The sequence below is a fragment of the Oncorhynchus mykiss genome, chromosome 9 (genome assembly GCF_013265735.2).
Source record: "Oncorhynchus mykiss isolate Arlee chromosome 9, USDA_OmykA_1.1, whole genome shotgun sequence".
Lineage (NCBI taxonomy): Eukaryota > Metazoa > Chordata > Actinopteri > Salmoniformes > Salmonidae > Oncorhynchus > Oncorhynchus mykiss.
In genome coordinates this window covers 24,664,057-24,685,323 of record NC_048573.1, presented here as the reverse complement: position 1 = coordinate 24,685,323, position 21,267 = coordinate 24,664,057, and the positions used below count along the sequence as shown (strand labels likewise).

General features: G+C 43.0%; 1 protein-coding gene across 4 annotated transcripts in view; it reads left to right on the top strand.

Annotated features, from left to right (window-relative positions):
* The window catches only part of LOC110531786 (DENN domain-containing protein 4C), a 75,033-nt gene that overhangs the window by 20,406 nt on the left and 33,360 nt on the right, over positions 1–21,267 (top strand). For all 4 annotated transcript variants that reach the window (XM_021615210.2, XM_036987641.1, XM_021615208.2 and 1 more), the window contains one exon: positions 8,398–8,708. In XM_021615210.2, coding sequence (XP_021470885.2) covers positions 8,410–8,708 — 299 coding nt within the window. In that variant the 5' untranslated portion in view covers positions 8,398–8,409. The remainder of the gene's footprint in view (positions 1–8,397; positions 8,709–21,267) is intronic.

The window sequence follows — 21,267 nt, the reverse complement described above, 5'->3', positions numbered from 1 at the left end:
ATTTTTTTTTCTGAGGTCTTGGCTGATTTCTTTTGATTTTCCCGTGATGTCAAGCAAAGAGGCACTGAGTTTGAAGGTAGGCCTTGAAATGCATCCACAGGTACACCTCCAATTGACTCAAATGATGTCAATTAGCCTATCAGAAGCTTCTAACGCCATGACATCATTTTCTGGAATTTTCCAAGCTGTTTAACACCTTATGGATCCCTTCACGCGCCAATCCCTTTAGCGGGATTGATTTGACAACATCCAGTGAAATGGCAGCGCGCCAAATTCAAACTACAGGAATATCAATATTCAACATTCACAAAAATATATGTGTATTACATCAAAATAAAGCTTAACTTCTTGTTAATCCAGCCACTGTGTCAGATTTCAAAAAGGCTTTACGGCAAAAGCAGAACATGCGATTATCTGAGGACAGCGCCCTGCATACAAACACATGAAAATCAGATTTCAACCAGACAATGTGACAAAAGTCAGAAATAGCGATATAATTAATGCCTTACCTTTGAAAATCTTATTCTGTTGGCACTCAAATGTCCCAGAAACATCACAAATGGTCCTTTTGTTCGATTATGTCCCAATAATGTCAATTTATTTGGTGCGTTTGATTCAGAAATACACCGGTTTCAACTCGCCCAACATGCCTACAAAGTATCTAATAAGTTACCTGTAAAATTGGTCCAAACATTTCAAACAACGTTCCTAATCCAACCTCAGGTACCCTAAAACGTAAATAATCAATACAATTTAAGGTGGAATAAACTGTTTCTGATACCAGATAAAAACAACGTGAAGTGCGTTCCAGTTCACGCGCACCAAACAGTGGAGTCCACCTGGAGTGACACTTACAAAGAACAGCTGTACTTCTTAATTTCTCAAAAGAAAAACATCAACCAATTTCTAAAGACTGTTGACATCTAGTGGATGACATAGGAACTGCAACCAGGTTCCTCATAAATAGGGCTTTCTATTGAAAACCATTGGGAAACACAATGACCTCAATTTTTTCCCCCTGGGGGGATTGTGCTCGGGGCTTCGCCTACCAAATCAGTTCTGCTATACTCACAGACATTATTCTAACAGTTTTAGAAACTTCAGTGTTTTTTATCCAAATCTACTAATTATATGCATATCCTAGTTTCTGGGCCTGAGTAGCAGGCAGTTTACTTTGGGCACACTTTTCATCCGGACATGAAAATACTGCCCCCTATCCCAAATAAGTTTTAAAGGCATAGTCAACTTAGTGTCTGACTTCTGACCCACTGGAATTGTGATACAGTGAATTAAGTGAAATAATATGTCTGTAAACAATTGTTGGAAAAATGTATTGTGTCATGTACAAAGTAGATGTCCTAACCGACTTGCTAAAACTATAGTTTGTTAACAATACAATTGTGGAGTGGTTGAAAAACAAGTTCTAATGACTCCAACCTAAGTGTATGTGAACTTCTGACTTCAACAGTATATGGGGAATACATTTTTCCCAGCTCTGTAGAGTTTGCTGTGAGGAGGCAGAGTCATTAGATAATTTATTTTGGTACTGTCCAGATGTAACTCATTTTTGGTCACAGGTCCAAGAATGGCTGAAGAATTGCAACATTTACTTAGAGCTAATGCTGCAGATACATTCACACTACTGGGTGATCTGAAAAGTCATAGTCAATTGATAAATAATATAATTATTTTAGCAAAAAATGTTTCTTTAATTTACAATCTGTAGAAACTCTGAGAATAGAAAGGTTCAGTACTTTTGTGAAGCATCACAGGACACAGTTGAAAAATATATGGCAAATAGAAAGCTTAAGTGTTATTATTTAGTTTACTCCAATTGGGGGAGGGGTGGTATTGTTTGCTGGGAATAATAAAGGAAATTATATTCTAAAAAGATGTGTGTGTGTGTGTATGTGTGTGAGACACACACAGAGTTGTACGAGATCTTCAGTTTCTTGGCAATTAATCGCATGGAATAGCCTTCATTTCTCATAACAAGAATAGACTGACGAGTTTCAGAAGAAAGGTCTTTATTTCTGGCCATTTTGAGCCTGTAATCAAATCCAAAAATGCTGATGCCCCAGATACTCAACTAGTCTAAAGAACTCCAGTTTTATTGCTTCTTTAAGCAGAACAACACTTTTCAGCTGTGCTAACATAATTGCATTAGGGTTTTCTAATGATCAATTAGCCTTTTAAAATGATAAACTTGGATTAGCTAACACAACATGCCATTGAAACACAGGAGTGATGGTTGCTGATAATGGGCCTCTGAACGCCTATGCAGATATTCCATTAAAAACCAGCCGTTTCTAGCTACAATAGTCATTTACAACATTAACAATGTCTACACTGTATTTCTGATTAATTTGATGTCCTTTTAATGGGAAAAAAAATGATATTTTCTTTCAAAAACAAGGACATTTCTAAGTGACTCCAAACTATTGAACAGTAGTGTATATTTATCCCCAAAATATATGGGGAATTGGAAATGATGCAGGCAATTACATTGATGGAAGCGACAATAAATAAATAAACAATAAATAAATACCCCCCCTCTTAGATTAGTCCATGCTGATTGGGAGGTTCCCCAGAATCTCAACCAATCCTAATCCAACCAAACCTAATCATGACCATAATGGTGAATTTGTTCTGGATATGTAGTTATTGGCATCCTCTGACTGGATAAAAAATATAGTAGAAACAGTGCCATTTAGTGGGCAAAACATGGTTGTATACCAAAACATACTGTATGGTAATTGTTGGGGTGGTGTTGGCGTGGGAGGTCCGTGTGTGGCTTTTGACCGTTGTTTTGTGTTCCTCGTGTCTTAATGATTGTAAGGAAGAAATTGCGTCCACATCGGACGTTGGGAACTCTCTATTGAATATTATGGGAATCCTATAATGGAAAATTGCCAATCTAGGTGCAATCAATTAGCTTCATTTTTCAGTAATCAAATTATATATACACTGCTCAAAAAAATAAAGGGAACACTAAAATAACACATCCTAGATCTGAATGAATTAAATATTCTTATTAAATACTTTTTTCTTTACATAGTTGAATGTGCTGACAACAGAATCACACAAAAATTATCAATGGAAATCAAATTTATCAACCCATGGAGGTCTGGATTTGGAATCACACTCAAAATGAAAGTGGAAAACCACACTACAGGCTGATCCAACTTTGATGTAATGTCCTTAAAACAAGTCAAAATGAGGCTCAGTAGTGTGTGTGGCCTCCACGTGCCTCCCTACAACACCTGGGCATGCTCCTGATGAGGTGGCGGATGGTCTCCTGAGGGATCTCCTCCTAGACCTGGACTAAAGCATCCACCAACTCCTAGACACTCTGTGGTGCAATGTGGCGTTGGTGGATGGAGCGAGACATGATGTCCCAGATGTGCTCAATTGGATTCAGATCTGGGGAACGGGCGGGCCAGTCCATAGCATCAATGCCTTCCTCTTGCAGGAACTGCTGACACACTCCAGCCACATGAGGTCTAGCATTGTCTTGCATTAGGAGGAACCCAGGGCCAACCAGCATATGGTCTCACAAGGGGTCTGAGGATTTCATCTCGGCACCTAATGGCAGTCAGGCTACCTCTGGGGAGCACATGGAGGGCTGTGAGGCCCTCCAAAGAAATGCCACCCCACACCATGACTGACCCACCGCCAAACCGGTCATGCTGGAGGATGTTGCAGGCAGCAGAACGTTCTCCACGGCGTCTCCAGACTGTCACGTCTGTCACGTGCTCAGTGTGAACCTGCTTTCATCTGTGAAGAGCACAGGGCGCCAGTGACGTATTTGCCAATCTTGGTGTTCTCTGGCAAATGAAAAACGTCTTGCACGGTGTTGGGCTGTAAGCACAACCCCCACCTGTGGACATCGGGCCCTCATACCACCCTCATGGAGTCTGTTTCTGACCGTTTGAGCAGACACATGCACATTTGTGGCCTGCTGGAGGTCATTTTGCAGGACTCTGGCAGTGCTCCTCCTGCTCCTCCTTGCACAAAGGTGAAGGTAGCGGTCCTGCTGCTGGGTTGTTGCCCTCCTACGGCCTCCTCCACGTCTCCTGATGTACTGGCCTGTCTCCTGGTAGCGCCTTCATGCTCTGGACACTACGATGACAGACACAGCAAACCTTCTTGCCACATCCCGCATTGATGTGCCATCCTGGATGAGCTGCACTACCTGAGCCACTTGTGTGGGTTGTAGACTCCGTCTCATGCTACCACTAGAGTGAAAGCACCGCCAGCATTCAAAAGTGACCAAAACATAAGCCAGGAAGCATAGGAACTGAGAAGTGGTCTGTGGTCCCCACCTGCAGGACCATTCCTTTTATTGGGGGTGTCTTGCCTATAATTTCCACCTGTTGTCTATTCCATTTGCACAACAGCATGTAAAATGTATTGTCAATCCGTGTTGCTTCCTAAGTGGACAGTTTGATTTCACAGAAGTGTGATTGACTTGGAGTTACATTGTGTTGTTTAAGTGTTACCTTTATTTTTTTGAGCAGTGTATTTAAAATGTTGCAGGAATGGTAATCTTACCTGTTCCTTAATGCAAAAACTATTTTGGAAATCCTCCTTGTGCTTTTTGAGGTGGAATGACCCTCCATGAAGCTAGCCGAAGAGCCTATGTGTTCACCCCCCCTCCCCTTTGACCACTCCAAAGAACTTTAGCATTTCCATTTACTTCTTTTACCCTGGAGCAACCAAACCACATCAGAGTGGGTGCCACCCCTCCCTCATTAAAGGCGTTTTTTATTGCCTGCCTTGTTTGTGGAAACCCTGAGTCATTCTTCCTTGATCGTTCACCTAACATGAAACTGTGTTGTCTCGCTCTGGACCATTATGCAATCCTTTTGAGGGGTGGAATCCAACAGGGGTGCACCACTCAGGCTCTTGAGTAGTACTGGGAAATAACCGAGTAAATTAACTTAACTTGTGCTCATCTAAGGTCTATGATGATGCATCATGGGTTTTCTTAAGTACAATTGTAGAGAATGACTCGAGTTTAGTCCAGACACATTTCGGTAAAAATAATTAACAGTGAAAAAGTACAACATTCTGGCAAATATATATATATATATATATATATATTTTTTTAAACTAGACACTTTGCCAAAAACTAGACATCTTAGTCTTCAGAGTGATAGTTTATTTTTGCAAATGCATCATAGTTTTGTAACCACATTTAGCTACGGACATGTTTAAAGCTGGTTTAATGAGAATCACCTAACCCTAATTCTAACCCTAAACCTCAACTTCACCCCTATGCCTAAAATAGCCTTTTTCTTGTGGGGACCCGGCAAAATGTCCACACTTGTCAGAATTTTCCTTGTCCCCACAAGGATAGTAAAACCCAATAAACACCGACTTCATGGCATGCCAACTACCACGGCTGTTTGAGTTCATACATACCCTTTCACTTACTGTGGACCTTATGTGATTCATTATTGCTCCTGTCCAAATATGTATAGTTGTGAATGCACAAGTGCAAAACTCTGTACATCTTGTCCCCGTCCTTTCCTTGTACAGACAGGACACAATACCCATGTAGCCTAGTGCATGACATTTACTTGGAACAAACAGGGCACAGTTTGGGTCACCTTTCTGACATGGTGAGAGAGTGGTATTTCTCTTTATGGAACCAACTGCAGGGGTACAAATGTACTGTAGTCTGTAACCGAGGTGACAGCCCTGTTGTGAGGTCCCAGTCTTTGGTCGACATAGGGCTGGCACAATTATTGTATAATCGTGTAACTGACAATTGTGGACAATAACAGTGAACTTTTAAAAAATTATCGGCATCTTTAATACATTTATTTTAGGTGAGAGAGGGATTCAACTCGATATTATAGTTTACCTAATAGGAGTTTGGTGGTTAGAGTTGGTCATAATTTTACGAGCAGAGCAGCTTAAGTTCCAAAAGTTCCAAGCGGTTAAAATCATAAAATCAACTGTTTTTTAGACAGGGGTGTCAGCAAGGCTGTGTTGTATTTATTAGGGGCACTACATTGGCAAAATGATGTTGTCGAACATCTCATTCCAAAATCATGTTCATTAATATGGAGTTGGTACCCCCCCCTGCTGCTAAAACAGCCTCCACTCTGCTGGAAAGGCTTTCCACTAGATGTTGGAACATTGTTTGCTGGGACTTGCTTCCATTCAGCCACAAAAGCATTACTGAGGTCGGACACTGATGTTGGGCGATTAGGCCTGGCTCGCAGTCGGTGTTCCAATTCATCTCAAAGGTGTTCGATGGGGTTGAGGTCAGGGCTCTGTGCAGGCCTTCTTCCACACCAACCTCGACAAATCATTTCTGTACGGACCTCGCTTTGTGCACGGGGGCATTGTCATGGTGAAACAGGAAAGGGCCTTTCCCAAACTGTTGTCACAAAGTTGGAAGCACAGAATCATTTAGAATGTCATTGTTTTCTGTGGTGTTAAGATTTCGAATACACAGCCAGGAGACAACAAGAATCATTTGCAGTCTACTGGCTGTGTAACAAAAAAAAATCCCCAACATTTTCTATAGCTTATTTCTTTCTATAAAAAAAAATGGCACAAATTCGTTTACATGCCTATCAGTGAGCGTTTCTCCTTTGCCAAGATAATCCATCCACCTGACAGGTATAGCATATCACGAAGCTGAAAAACGGCATGATCATTACACAGGTGCACCCTGTGCTGGGGCATTACAAGGCCACTTTAAAATGTGCGGTTTTGTCACAACACAATGCCACAGATGTCTCATGTCTTGAGGGAGCGTGCAATTGGCATGCTGGCTGTAGGAATGATTGGCTGGGCCTGGTTTCCCAGTGGGTGGGCCTGGCTCCCCAGTGGGTGGGCCTATGCCCTCCCAGGCACAGCCATGGCTGCACCCCTGCCCAGTCATGTGAAATCCATATAATCAATGTATTTCAATTGACAGATTTTCCAACATGAACTGTAACTTAGTAAAACCTTTGAAATTGTTGCATGTGGCTTTTATTTTTCCGACATTCAAATTGGATCCAGATTATGAAGGCATTTTTTTTGTAGGGCCTACATTCAGGTTTGACTATTAAACACTTATGAAGTGGGCTACATTAAGTAGAGCCTGCCGGGTGCTCCTCCCTCAGTTCAGAGGGGCCACGTTTCTTCTCCTGCTCCTGCCCCATGCTGCAGCTGACTCACGACTGGAAAATGTCACTTCCTGCATGCTTTTCCACCTCTCTTTGAAGAGAATGGGATGTTTGCTTTCTTGGCTTTTCTTTCTTCCTTAGACAGCCATTTGCTTCATTTTGCCGTATCCTCCTCCCAAAGCCCAGTGTTTTTCTTGGACGCCTGAATAACCTATTTTTGCACCGTAAAGTAGTTATTCTAACTGTATAAATGAAAATAGTCCGTCTTTAGAAGCCCACCACTCTCCCACAAGCAAGGTAACCTGGGACTTATGCTGCCATGTTATTTGAGACTACCGTTGACAGTATTTATGCCTGTGGTTATTGTGCACAGTAAATGGCTTGTTCAGGAAAGATGTTGAGAGATTTGAGTAATTTACAGACTATAACAAGTTATAGTTATAATATCTACCAGCAGAAGAAACAAGCTGTGATAGTTTCCAACCCCTCTCACTGAGAGCAGAGGGTTCGTGCTCCATTAGCTGTTAGACTAATTGCATCTAATTACTACCTCTATGCCATAGTGCTTGTTATGGCTAATTGATGGATCATTCTACTTCTTCTACAGCAGGAAATCGAAGCATCTGATTAATCCTCGCCGAGCTTTAGCATATGGTCGTCTTGAATCTCGGGAAGGAAGCGTTTTTATATCCCAAGTGAATAGAATAACAGGACCCCATGCTCTCGTTTTCCAGAGAAGGCTTTGTAAGACTCGTGTCATCTTGATTTATGCTTACAGTGGTGTTTTGCTGCATTCCGCTCAGCTCTGCCGCTCTCCTCTGCCTCTCCCTAGTCACCGACGCTCCGAACTCTCTCCATGTCCCTTAGTATGGGACTGGGAAGTGATATACAGTGACAGGAGTGTTTGTGAATAAGTCGCGTCGTTTCACAAGACCCCTGTCATTCTTTAGGTATATTAAGTACTTTATGGTGGGATGCTGTTTAGACACGTAAACAGTCATTAGGGATTCCACATACACTGTTAGAATGAAAAGGACTGTCCCATGGTGCCTGTGTGATATAAGGAGCAGGTCGTTCCCATGTGACTTGCTCTGTACCATTTATAGACTAAGACATAGGCTACATTGCTCTTACAGAAGGCCTGGATAAGGCCCCAAATTCCATAGACGTATCCCTACTTTGATAACAAACAAAAAACATGTTCCCATTCTCTGACCTCTAACCTCACTTTTGACCCTGCCCCACCCGCCTCTTCTCTCCCCAGGCACGACCAGCCATGATTGAGGACAAGGGCCACCGCGTGACCGACTACTTTGTGGTGGCCGGGCTGACGGACAAGTCCACGCCCCTGGAGCAGGACCTGTCGGAGACCAAGTCCAGCGGGCCTAAGGCGCCCATTACTGACCTGGCCGTCATCAACAAGTCGGCGGGAGAGACTGTTCCCGAGGGCTTCACCTGCATGGAGAGCACCTACAGTGGGCAGCAGGCCAACCTCAACCACGGCAGCCTTAAGAGCCACGAGCTGTTCCTCTGCTACAAGAGGGACCGCGACAAGCCCCCGCTCATCGACATCGGGTGAGTCCATCTGTGTGCGCTCTACTGTGAAACCAAATGGAGAAAAAAAAGGGTGTTTCACAATGGCATCATTAGGGTGAACTCTGAAACAGGTGCACCATAGCCTCAGAATCCCTTCCTCGTCCCAATGAGACCAATTACCAGAATAGTCATCTCTAATAGAGCTGCAAAGTACATCTACCTTAATCCCTTTCTTTGAAAACGACACTGACAGGAGAGAAAATTGTAATGAAAATTGCTTCTGGTCTATTATTGAGCTATTGTGGAAAAACCCTCTCCAATGTAGGCCTATTGCTTGCTTATTATTTGTAGTGCTTTTCGGTTATTTGCTAGATTAATTGAATGCAACCCCCCCCCCCCCCATTTCATTTTAAAGCACTTAACTTTCTATCAGGGAAATAACAGCACCCAGTGGTGTTGCGTTTTGAAAGAGTGATGCTAACCACTATCCTCAAATGAGTGTTTAGCCTTGATCCGGGGGGGTTGTTGGCGCCTGTCATTCTATGCTGTTAGATTTGCTAGCCACATATCTCCACTCTTCTTAACCAAAACAACAAGCTGGAGTTTCCAGTTACTTGGCTCGACTGATTAAAAAAAAAAAAAAAAAATCCTCTGTCCTGCTTTGGGAACATGTTTCTCTTCAACTGTCACTGACTAGAGTGTAAACAGCAGATCAAATATAAAGTGTTTACCCAAATAAATTACATAATCATACTCTGGCTAGTTATAGGCTAGTAAAGGACACTTAAACTTCTTGGAGTGGAGAGCGAAAATTCCATCTTGGATTTAGGTAGTTCCAATTTAGCATAATTATCGGAAGTAGACATGGTTTGGGATGTGGAGACTTAGAATTAATTTTGTTATTGAGCTCCTTTTAGGTTTGTGAGATTGAAGGATGAGAATAGAGGCAGGAAGCTTAAAGCGCTTGAGCTATTGCCCCAAGGCTTTGTCTAGGCTTTGACTGCTAACTCAATCCAATGTAGAGATACAATCCAGACCCTTTATCCTAATACAGTTCTACTCCACAGCAGGCAAAGCGTGTTTAAATTGTCATTAAAACCTACATTACAACCAGTTTAATTATATAATTTCAACCAATTTCACCCCTGGGTCCATGTAGCTAATACCCACAGGGTCAAAAATATCCACCGGTCATTGAGTGAAGCCATAGCCTTGGTTGAAGACAGACACGGCACCAGGATAAAGTGACTAAAAGGGCAGTTGAAATCGATGATGGGGCACAATCAGGGCCTAAAATGAACTTTTTGGTCCACCAGCCATTTAAAAAATCTCCCAGCCACTCAGATTTTTTATTTATAATTAATTTTTGTAATTAAACACACTTTTTTCCTCCCCAATTTTGCGATTACGTCCTTGTCTCATCGCTGCAACTCCCCAACGGGCTCGGGAGAGGCGAAGGTCGAGTCATGCGTCCTACGAAACATCCTTAACACCCACTCACTTAACCCGGAGGTCAGCTGCACCAATGTGTCGGAGGAAACACTGTCCAACTGACGATCAAAGTCAGCCTGCATGCGCCCAGCCCGCCACAAGGAGTCGCTAGAGCGCGATGAGCAATGGGCCAAACCCTCCCCTAATTGTGCGCTGCTGCCGGTAACGAACCCCAGGCTGTAGTGACGCCGCAACATTGCAATCCAGTGGCTTAGACCGCTGCGCCACTACGCCACTCGGGAGGCCCTAGCCACTCAGATTATTTACCAGACAAAATGTTTTTTACCTCAAATTACACCAACAAAACACAAAACCGATGAGCATACTTTGTAATGTTTCTAAAACAAATGTATTACTAGTAAGAAGTAATGTGGTATATTGTTTTATTTCATTTTTGTTACCATGGTAACGAGACTCATATTTGTGCCTGTGAGATTGAGTCTGACTAGGGTTGTCTTCTCTTACCTAGCAGTTGAAACTCAAACATTGAAAAACAACCTAGCTTGTGAACAAAACAATGTAAATAGCCAAAAAACACAAGGACTAAGTCTCACTTCAGTAGACTTTCGTTTCAAGTAAAAAATGATTATTTCACTCAGCTCTTCACGTGCTCAAAGCCCCCAGACGGGGAGTGTTGCATCGCAATGTGGGATAGGCTATATAGGATTCAGTTCTTTGACTTTGTATGATTATTTTACCAGCTATGAAACAAAATGGCAGAAATACTTTGAAGACAGCTACTGCATTTATTTTACTGGAAATGTGATCATACTGTACTATTTGTATTCACTAATACGAGTGAAATGCATGACCACCCGCCTATATGGCTAGTGAAATAGACATCTTACCCGCTAATGCCAAAATCTACCTGCATTTGGCAGATGGTGGGTGTTAATTCTAGGCCCTTTGCACATTTTTGGGGGGTTCTTGCATTGGAATTATATTGATTTCTGCTTATCACGCTATAACACAGCAAAAAGGTCAAATACAGAGACACCGAGACCATTGATTGTGCTTTTGAAGTGACAGGTTGACACAATCTCTGCTTTACTGTATCAGCACAAACAATGTACAGCGCCCTACACACTAAAGCAAGACCGTTTTGATAATTAATAAAGGCTATAAGCTAGATAGACTTTTTGTAATAGGTGAATGTCCCCAGGGGCGTAACTTTCATTGGGGACGGGGACATGTGATGCAAAACGAGGCAACAGTGTTCTTTTAGGACCCTGCGAACACCTCCGAGCGGTCGGGTGGGCTGTTTTGTAGTTTGTATCCGACTGAAATAAAATGTTTTAAAAAATATATATGTTGCCCCCCCCCCCCCCACATCTAAAACCAAAGTTGTGCCCCTGATTGACCCTATGTGAATGCAGCCATACACACAGCTAGCTGTCTTACCAAAATATTGCAAACTAAAGTATTAGCCTTGTTATTCATGCATAAAAACAAATACTGAATAGCAGTTTGGCTTAGAATACAGACACAACTGTGAATGCGAACAAATGAATGTGAACAGAACAAAACAGCGGTACCGTGTAGGCCTAGTAAACAACATATCAGATCAATGACGACACGAAAGAATCTATAGTGCCTTCAGAAAGTATTGACACCCCTTGACTTTTTCCCCACATTTTGTTGTGTTACAGCCTGAATTTAAAATGGATGAAATATATGTTTTTGTCACTGGCCTACACACAATAACCCATAATGTCAAAGTGGAACTATGTTTTTTGACATTTTTACAAATGAATAAGTATTCTCCTTTGTTATGGCAAGGCTAAATAAGTTCAAATTTGCATAGAAAGTCGCATAGAGTGAGTTCATATATGTAACTATGTGCAATAATAGTGCTTAACATGATTTTTGAATTACTACCTCATATTTGTACCCCATTCATAATTAATAATTAATTATCTGTAATGTCCCTGAGCAGGGAATTTCAAACACAGATTCAACCATAAAGACCAGGAAGGTTTTCCAATGCCTCACAAAGAAAGGCACCTATGATTTGAATATCCCTTTGAGCATGGTAAAGTTATTAATTACACTTTGGATGGTGTCTATACACCCAGTCACGACAAAGATACAGGCGGCCTTCCTAACTCGGTTGTCGTAGAGCAGTGGTTCCCAAACCTTTTATAGTGCCGTACCCCTTCAAACATTCAACCTCCAGCTGCGTACTCCCTCTAGCAACTGGGTCTGCGCACTATCAAATGTTGTTTTTTGCCATCGTTGTAAACCTGCCACACACACTATACGATACATTTATTAAACACAAAAATGAGGTTGAAGTTTTGTCACAACCTGGCCCGTGGGAAGTGACAGAGGTCTTATAGGACCAGGGCACATATAATAATAATAATAATAATAATAATAATAATAATAATAATAATAAATAGTTTTGGTCTTTATTTATGCTATCTTACAGATAAAACCATATTTATTCATAAATTGTGAACAACTCACCACATGTTAATGACAAGTGTGTGCTTGAAAGGATGCACCTAACTCTGCAATGTTGGGCTGTATTGGAGAGAGTCTCGGTCTTAAATCTTTTCCCATGCACAATCTGTGCCTGTATTTAGTTTTCATGCTAGTGAGGGCCGAGAATCCACTCTCACATAGGGAGAGGTGGTTGCAAAGGGCATCGGTGTCTTAATAGCACGATTTGCCAAGGCAGGATACTCTGAGCGCAACCCTATACAGAAATCTGGCAGTGGCTTTTTATTTTAAATTACATTTTCACAGAACCGCTTGTTGCAATTTCGATGAGGCTTTCTTGTTCAGATATCGGTAAGTGGACTGGAGGCAGGGCATGAATGGGATAACGAATCCAGTTGTTTGTGTCGTCCGTTTCGGGAAAGTACCCGCGTAATTGCGCACCCAGCTCACTCAGGTGCTTCGCTATATCATATTTGGTCCGTAAGCTTGAGTTAATTTGCACACAAAGAAATCCTACAATGATTGAAAGACCTGTGTTGTCCTTGTTAATGCAGACAGAGAAGAGCTCCAACTTCTTAATCAGCCTCAATTTTGTCCCACACATTGAATATAGTTGCGTAGAGTCCCGGTAATCCTAGATTCTGATCATTCAGGCGAGAAAAAACTTGGCATCAACCAAGCGGTCAGACAAGTGAACATTTTGGTCAGTAAAGAAAACTTTAAGCTCATCTCTCAATTTAAAAAAATGTGTCAATACTTTGCCCCTTGACAACCAGCACACTTCTGTATGTTGTAAAAGCGTTACATGGTTGCTGCCCATAACATTACATAATGCAACAAAATACACAGGAGTTCAGGGGCCTCGCTTTAACAAAGTTAACCATTTTCACTGTAGTGTCCAAAACGTCTGGTCTGTGGTATGTAATGAGGAGTAACAAGATGCTGCACTTGACGCATAAATAAAACTACCTATTCCAGTTACTAATAAGCACACACCCATTAAAAAAATTACTGTAAAAACTGTTAAATCCCCTTGGATTGATGAGGAATTGAAAAATTGAGAGGGATGAGGCAAAGGGTATGGCAATTAAGTCTGGCAGCCCAACTGATTGGCAAAACATACTGCAAATGAAGAAATCATGTGACTAAACTAAATAAAAATAAACTACACTATGAAAGAAAGAAATTATGTAAAGAATGATAGTAAAAAGCTTTGTTGCACCTTCAATGACATTTTGGGGATAAAAGCCAACTCTGCTCCTTCATTCATTGAATCAGATGGCTCATTCATCACGAAGCCCACTGACATTGCAAACTACTTTTAATGACTTTTTCATTGGCAAGATAAGCAAACTTAGGGATGACATGCCAGCAACAAACGCTGACACTACACATCCAAGTATTTCGGACCAAATTATGAAAGACGAGAATTGTACTTTTGGAAGAGGTGAAAAAAATGATTGTTGTCTATCAAAAATGACATGCCACCGGTGTCTGACAATCTGGATGGAAAATTACTGAGGATAATAGCAGACAATGTTGCCACTCCTATTTGCCACATCTTCAATTTAAGCCTACTAGAAAGTGTGTGCCGTCAGGCCTGGAGGGAAGCTAAAGTCATGCCCCTACCCAAGAATAGTAAAGCCCCCTTGACTGGCTCAAATAGCCGACCAATCAGTCTGTTACTAATCCATAGTAAGCTTCTGGGAAAAATTGTTTGACCAGATTACAATGCTATTTCACAGTAAACAAATTGACAACAGAATTTCAGCATGCTTGTAGGGAAGAACACTCAACGAGCACAGCACTTACACAAATGACTGATGATTGGCTGAGAGAAATTGATGATAACATGATTGTGGGGGCTGTCTTGTTAGACTTCAGTGCAGCTTTTGTCATTATCGACCATAGTCTGCTGCTGGAAAAACGTATGTGTTAAATTTAGGGTTACAAAGATCATGGGGACAAAGATCATACTTTTTGTAGAAATGTCCTTTGGTCTGATGAAACAAAAATAGAACTGTTTGGCCATAATGCCCATCATTATGTTTGGAGGATAAAGGAGGATGCTTGCAAGCCGAAGAACACCATCCCAACCGTGAAGCACAGGGGTGGCAGCATCATGTTGTGGGGGTGCTTTACTGCAGGAGGGACTGGTGCACTTCACAAAATAGATGGCATCATGAGTGAGGAAAATTATGTGGATATATTGAAGCAACATCTCAAGACATCAATCAGGAAGTTAAAGCTTGGTCACAAATGGGTCTTCCAAATGGACAATGACCTCAAGCATACTTCCAAAGTTATGGCAAAATGGCTTAAGGACAACAAAGTCAAGGTATTGGAGTGGCCATACAAAGCCCTGACCTCAATCCTATAGAAAAGTTGTGGGCAGAACTGGAAAATTGTGTGCAAACAAGGAGGCCTACAAACCTAACTCCGTTATACCAGCTCTGTCAGGAGGAATGGGCCAAAATTCACCCAACTTATTGTGGGAAGCTTGTGGAAGGCTACACGAAACGTTTGACCCAAGTTAAACAATTTTAAAGGCAATGCTACCAAATACTAATTGAGTGTATGTGTGCACAACCGGTAATACCATATATATTCTGTTATGGCACGGTGTGAAGGTATAGAAATCTGGATACTGCACAACCCTAGTGGGTAGGCTCTGCAAGCGGAGCTAGCTGGAGCTTGGCTGCGTCATCGCCGTTGGGCTTGGCGGCGGCCTTGGTGGTTTGATGCTGCTGATCATCACTCTCCTTCTCTTTTGGCTTTGTTTGGCTACTTTGACAAAGCCAATTTCTGATGCCCATCATGGCAGATTAGCTGGTTCGAGCTAGCTAATTAGGCGAAGGCAGATAACACTAACGCTTTTTCAGCTAGCCAAGAAGCTTACGAAACTATAGTGGTGGGGTGTTTGGCAGAGTTGAGTGAAGCAGCTTCAGCATTAAACCGGACCCCACCTTTATGAATCAAAATCAAATATTATAGGCGGAGGCGTGTCACGTTATTCACTTAGCCTACAACAGATGAGAAGTGTCCCCCCCCCATGCTTTTTATGGAAACACAAAGGAGTCATACCTAACCACTCTGGTGGCTTTCAAGAGTCCCCCTACACATACCCTGTCACGCTCTGTCCATTATGCTGACACAGCACAGCGGAGATTGATTTTTTTCTGTCACTCAATCAGTTGAACTTTTTTGCTATACAGTGGGGCAAAAAAGTATTTAGTCAGCCACCAATTGTGCAAGTTCTCCCACTTAAAAAGATGAGGCCTGTAATTTTCATCATAGGTACACTTCAACTATGACAGACAAAATGAGAAAAAAATCCAGAAAATCACATTGTAGGATTTTTAATGAATTTATTTGCAAATTATGTGTATAGTGACATAAACTAAAACTGAGGGGGCACAAGTTTCAACTGAGGGGGCTAAGTCCCTTTTTGCCCCATCGTGGAGCCGGGACTGATTTGGTGTTTGCAAGTCTGGATACAAGTGTTATGAACTGCAAGCCTCCTTCACTGGCTGACTTGGTAAAGGTTTCAGAAGGATCCACTTCTTGTCAGAAAAGGGAGAGGTAGAATTGGGGATCAGGTCATAACATATTTTTGGCTCAGTTCCGCTCTCCCATCCATCTCAGGCATATACGGATGGCTATTCCACATGCCATTATTCATCTCTGTCAGAAAGTTTCAACATAAGAATGGGCAAAATAATAAAAAATGGCACCTGTAAATTATTCATCGTCCTTCTGCTCTTCGTAGCAGTTGCAAGACCCCATTTCCTTGCCCCCCAGCCCCTGTGTTCAGTGTTTCACCATTGACTGTCACTGTTCCAACTTGTTCTTGTGTGTTAATTAGGAGTTCACTGGCACTTGTCCTTCCTATGCGGCCTCTTTGGATTCTTTCGCCTCCCGTTCAGAATGAATGGTGCACCGGCTGCCAGATACAAAACATGAGGGCCTGGGACCTGTCTGTGTTCCTTCTCATGTCACAAAGTGTCCCCTCCTTGGCTCCTGTGACCCTCCCAGGATTGCAATTACTTGGTACAAGGAGGGCAAGGCTATTGGCTGTGCCCAAGGCATGCTGCACATTAGAGACTCTGTCAAATCCTTGAAGGATATAAGGTCAGCAGAAGCAAGGATTTGACTTTGCTAGTAACGTTGCTTTGGAACTCCTGCAGTAATTGCTGTCAACCAGAGTATAGGTTGTAGTGGTAGACTGATTGCATTCCTGATTACATCTAGATTCCTGTTTTTAATCATTAAAAAAAATGTTACCCTTATTTTACCAAGTAAGTTGACTGAGAACACATTCTCATTTACAGCAATGACCTTGGGAATAGTTACAGGGGAGAGGAGGGGGATGAATGAGCCAATTGGAAGCTGGGGATGATTAGGTGGCCATGATTAGCCTGGACACCGGGGTTAACACCCCTACTCTTACGATAAGTTCCATGGGCTCTTTAGTGACCACAGAGGGTCAGGACACCCGTTTAACGTCCCATCCAAAAGACTGCACCCTACACATGACAATGTCCCCAATCACTGCCCTGGGGCATTGGGATATATATTTTTTTAGACCAGAGAAAGGAGTGCCTCCCACTGGTGCTCCAACACCTCTTCCAGCAGCATCTGGTCTCTTATCCAGGGACCATCCAGGACCAACCCTGCTTAGCTTCAGAGGCAAGCCAGCAGTGGGATGCAGGGTGGTATGCTGCTGGCCTGTGTGGGTGGATGCAGTGAGGTAGTTTTAAAAACCATGGAATGCTGAAATCTGAAGACTTGCATTTTGATAATACTTTTAATACACAAAATATTGCTTCGCCTTTTGGTCAACCTCCTCTTGTTGTGTAGTACTTTAGAAACATCAATGCATGATAGCGCTGCGCTAGAATGTGTCATTCTCCAGTTTGCTATCTACTGTCTGGAAGGTTGAAATGAGTAATGTGCCAAGGATGTCTGACTCAGATCGCCCAGTGAAGAGGCTGACCAGGAATAGTTCTATCCAGAGGAAGAACTGACTCGGTAAAGGGGAAGCCTGGATGGAAAACCAGCCTTGTCTTCAGAAACAGGCAGTTCTGGCCACAAATTCCCCCCCCCCCCCCCCCCCCCCCCCCCCCCCTTTTAATACTGTACAAACTACCAAAGTTCCTCAACACAAATAGAAAACCATGATTAATTGTCATAGCTATATTTCTTCTAAACATGCCCTAGGAGGGCAAGTGGAGATAACTGTACCTTGCATTAAACTGTGTGTTTGAAGCGATGACGCATTCACCCACCCCATCATACATCCCTCTACCTGTGAGAGTGTACTTGATCTCACAGTGAATCGGGGGGTAGCCCGACCTGTCAGTTCAACACCTTAGCCCTTACACCAAGAGGTCCAAATCCCTTTGAGGTTGCTAAATGTTGTACTAAGGTTGCTAGAATATGTTCGGCCACAGTACCTAGTCTCTGGCCTGAGTGTCAGTCTGTTGGTGCTACTGTACAAACTCCTTGTAACTTATTGTCTTGCCAATAATATCGGCTTGACAATGACCTCAGTGGAGTTGACGAGCACAAACAGATCTGGGACCAGTCTACCTAGTGTCTAGCCTGCCATGTTGAGCTCGGTTCACTTCAGAACCCTGGTTGGTTCACTTCCGAGGCTATGGAGGAGACTGAACAAGTTTCTCAACAATTCCTTGAGAGGAAACCACAGATATTCCCCAACCATCAGAAAATATTCACTCTCTTCCTTTGAGGTTTGCCTTCGCTGCATGTTTTTGTTTCCAGCAGGCATGTGACATTATGTGGCCAGAGTGGGAGGTGCGTAGAAATGACCCCTATTGACTTGACTTGAAATATGACCACACTGAACTTGCGAAATGTTGCGCTGTGGAAACAAATCAAGATTCCTATACCTATTATGTTGATGCGAGGTTGAATAAACCGAAAACTAAAAAATACCTGTTTATTTACCATTTGTTTTCTGAAGGATAATGTATAGTATGTATTGGAGTTAAACTCTAGAGAAAGCTCAGTTAAACCTGCATAAGTTTACTGTGGTAGCATATGCCTACTAGTTGAGAGACTGTCTGCATAGAGAGCGAGAGTGAGCATTCTGATTTAGTGTGGCTCTGATTGTGTGGGCAGGAGTCATTCTGCTGCCAGCACTTTGACAGAGAGCAGAGTGGTGCAATCTCAGCTTCCTCACATGCTGTTGACACTCCGGCCTGTTGAATGCAAGTCAAAGGCAAGCCACATGAGCGAAGACAGGATCCTGTCTCAACTCTCGCTCCTCTTTCTGTCGCTCTACCCTGCTCTCTACCTTGCTTCCTCTCTCTCATTCTCTCTACCTCCCTCTCTGACTATCTGGCCATCTTTTCCACTTCTTTCTCTGCAGTTTGCTAAGCAGTGCAAACGGATATCCAACATCAACACCAATTAAAAACGCTGCATAGGGCAGTTCACCTGTGGACCTATATGGCCTCAGGACAGACTTGTCATCGAAGGCCATGGGATAGTTGGTGGTACAAATAGGATTTGGCCATGAATTAATTACATTCCTGTTCTCTAGGTCACTCTAAATGCACTGTATGTGGAATCCCTCTATAATGCTACTTGCCTAAGGCCAGGCAACAATGGATGGCAGTACTTTTGTTAGCGGGTGGTTACATTTATGAAATGGACCCAAGGTTATCTCAGCTTGAGCCCAGACGCTCCATTGTGATACAAGGTCATGGTGATTTGATCACCCATTGTTGCACTCCGATACATCGTAGGCTAACGTATTTAGATGGCAGTTGAAACCGAGCAGCTGTGTTAGTTGTTACACACTGCGGGATATGGTGGTATTTTGTCTTTTTCAGGCACATTCATTCTTTCCAGTTTATGAAAGACTATACCTGTCCACAGAAGTCCACTCCCTGGTGGAGTGGTTCCAGAAAATGAACCTCGACGTCAACAAAACGAAGGAGCTCTTTGTGGACTTCAGGAGACAGCAGAAGGAGCAGGCCCCCATCCACATTGACGGGGCCGCGGTGGAGAAGATGAAAAGCTTCAAGATCCTCGGCGTACACATCATTGACAATCTGAATGGTCCACCCACCCAGATAGTGTGGAGAGTAGAGCGCAACAGGAGGCTGATGAAATTTGGTTCGGCCCCGAAGACCCTTACAAACTTTTACACATGCACCATCGAGAGCATTCTGTCAGGCTGTATCACCGCCTGGTATGACCACTGCACAGTCCGCAACCGCAGGGCGCTCCAGAGGGTGGTGCGGTTTGCCCAACGCATCACCGAGGCACACTGCCTGCCATTCAGGACATCTGCACCACCCGGTGTCACAGGAAGGTCAAGAAGATCATCAAGCTTCTGAGCCACGGCCTGTTGACCTCGCTATCATCCAGAAGGTGAGGTCAGTGCAGGTGCATCAAAGCTGGGACTGAGAGACAGAAGCTGTTTTTCAATATCATCACTCTCGCCATCACTAGCCGGCCTCCACCCAGTACCCTGCCTTGAATTAAGTCACTGACGCTCGCCGGCTACCACTCGGTTACTCATCCGTGCACCTTAGAGGCTGCTGCTCGATGTTCATATACATCAAATAAAATGTTATTGGTCACATACACATGGTTAGCAGCCGTTTTTTGGGGTGTAGCAAAATGCTTGTGCTTCTAGTTCCGACTGTGCTGCAATATCTAACAAGTAATATCTAACAATTCCACAACAAATACCTAAAACACACAAATCTAGGTAAAGGAATGGAATAAGAATATTTAAATAAATGGATGACTAATGATAAAGCGGCATAGGCTAAGATGCAATAGATAGTATAGAATACAGTATATACATATGAGATGAGTAATGCAAGGTATGTAAACATTATTAAAGTGACCAGTGTTCCATTTATTAAAGTGGCCAATGATTTCAAGTCTATGTAGGCAGCAGCCTCTATGCTAGTGATGGCTGTTTAACAGTCCAATGGCCTTGAGATAGAAGCTGTTTTTCGGATGCTGTAGGTGTCCTGGAGAGCAGGTAGTTTTCCCCCAGTGATGCGTTGTGCAGACCGCACCACACTCTAGAGAGCCCTGCAGTTGCGGGCGGTGCAGTTGTCGTTCCAGGCGGTGTTACAGCCCAACAGGATGCTCTCAATTGTGCATCTGTAAAAGTTTGATGGTAATAGGTGCCAAGCCAAATTTCTTCAGCCTCCTGAGGTTGAAGAGGCGCTGTTGCACCTTCTTCACCACACTGTCTGTGTACATGGACCATTTGTTTGTCTGTCATGTGTGCGCAGAGGAACTTAACTTTCCACCTTCTCCACTGCTGTCCCTTCTATGTGGATAGGGGGGTGCACCCTCTGCTGTTTCCTGAAGTCCACAATCATCTCCTTTGTTTTGTTGATGGAGAGGTTATTTTCCTGACACCATCGTTGTTGTTGGTAATCAAGCCTACTACTGTTGTGTCATCTGCAAACTTAATGATTGAGTTGGAGCCATGCATGGCCACCCAGTCATGGGTGAACAGGTAGTACAGGAGGGGGCTGAGCACTCACCTTTGTGGGGCCCCAGTTTTGAGGATCAGCGAAGTGGAGATATTTTTTTCCTACCTTCACATCCTGAGGGTGGCCTGTCAGGAAGTCCAGGACCCAATTGCACAGGGCGGGGTTGA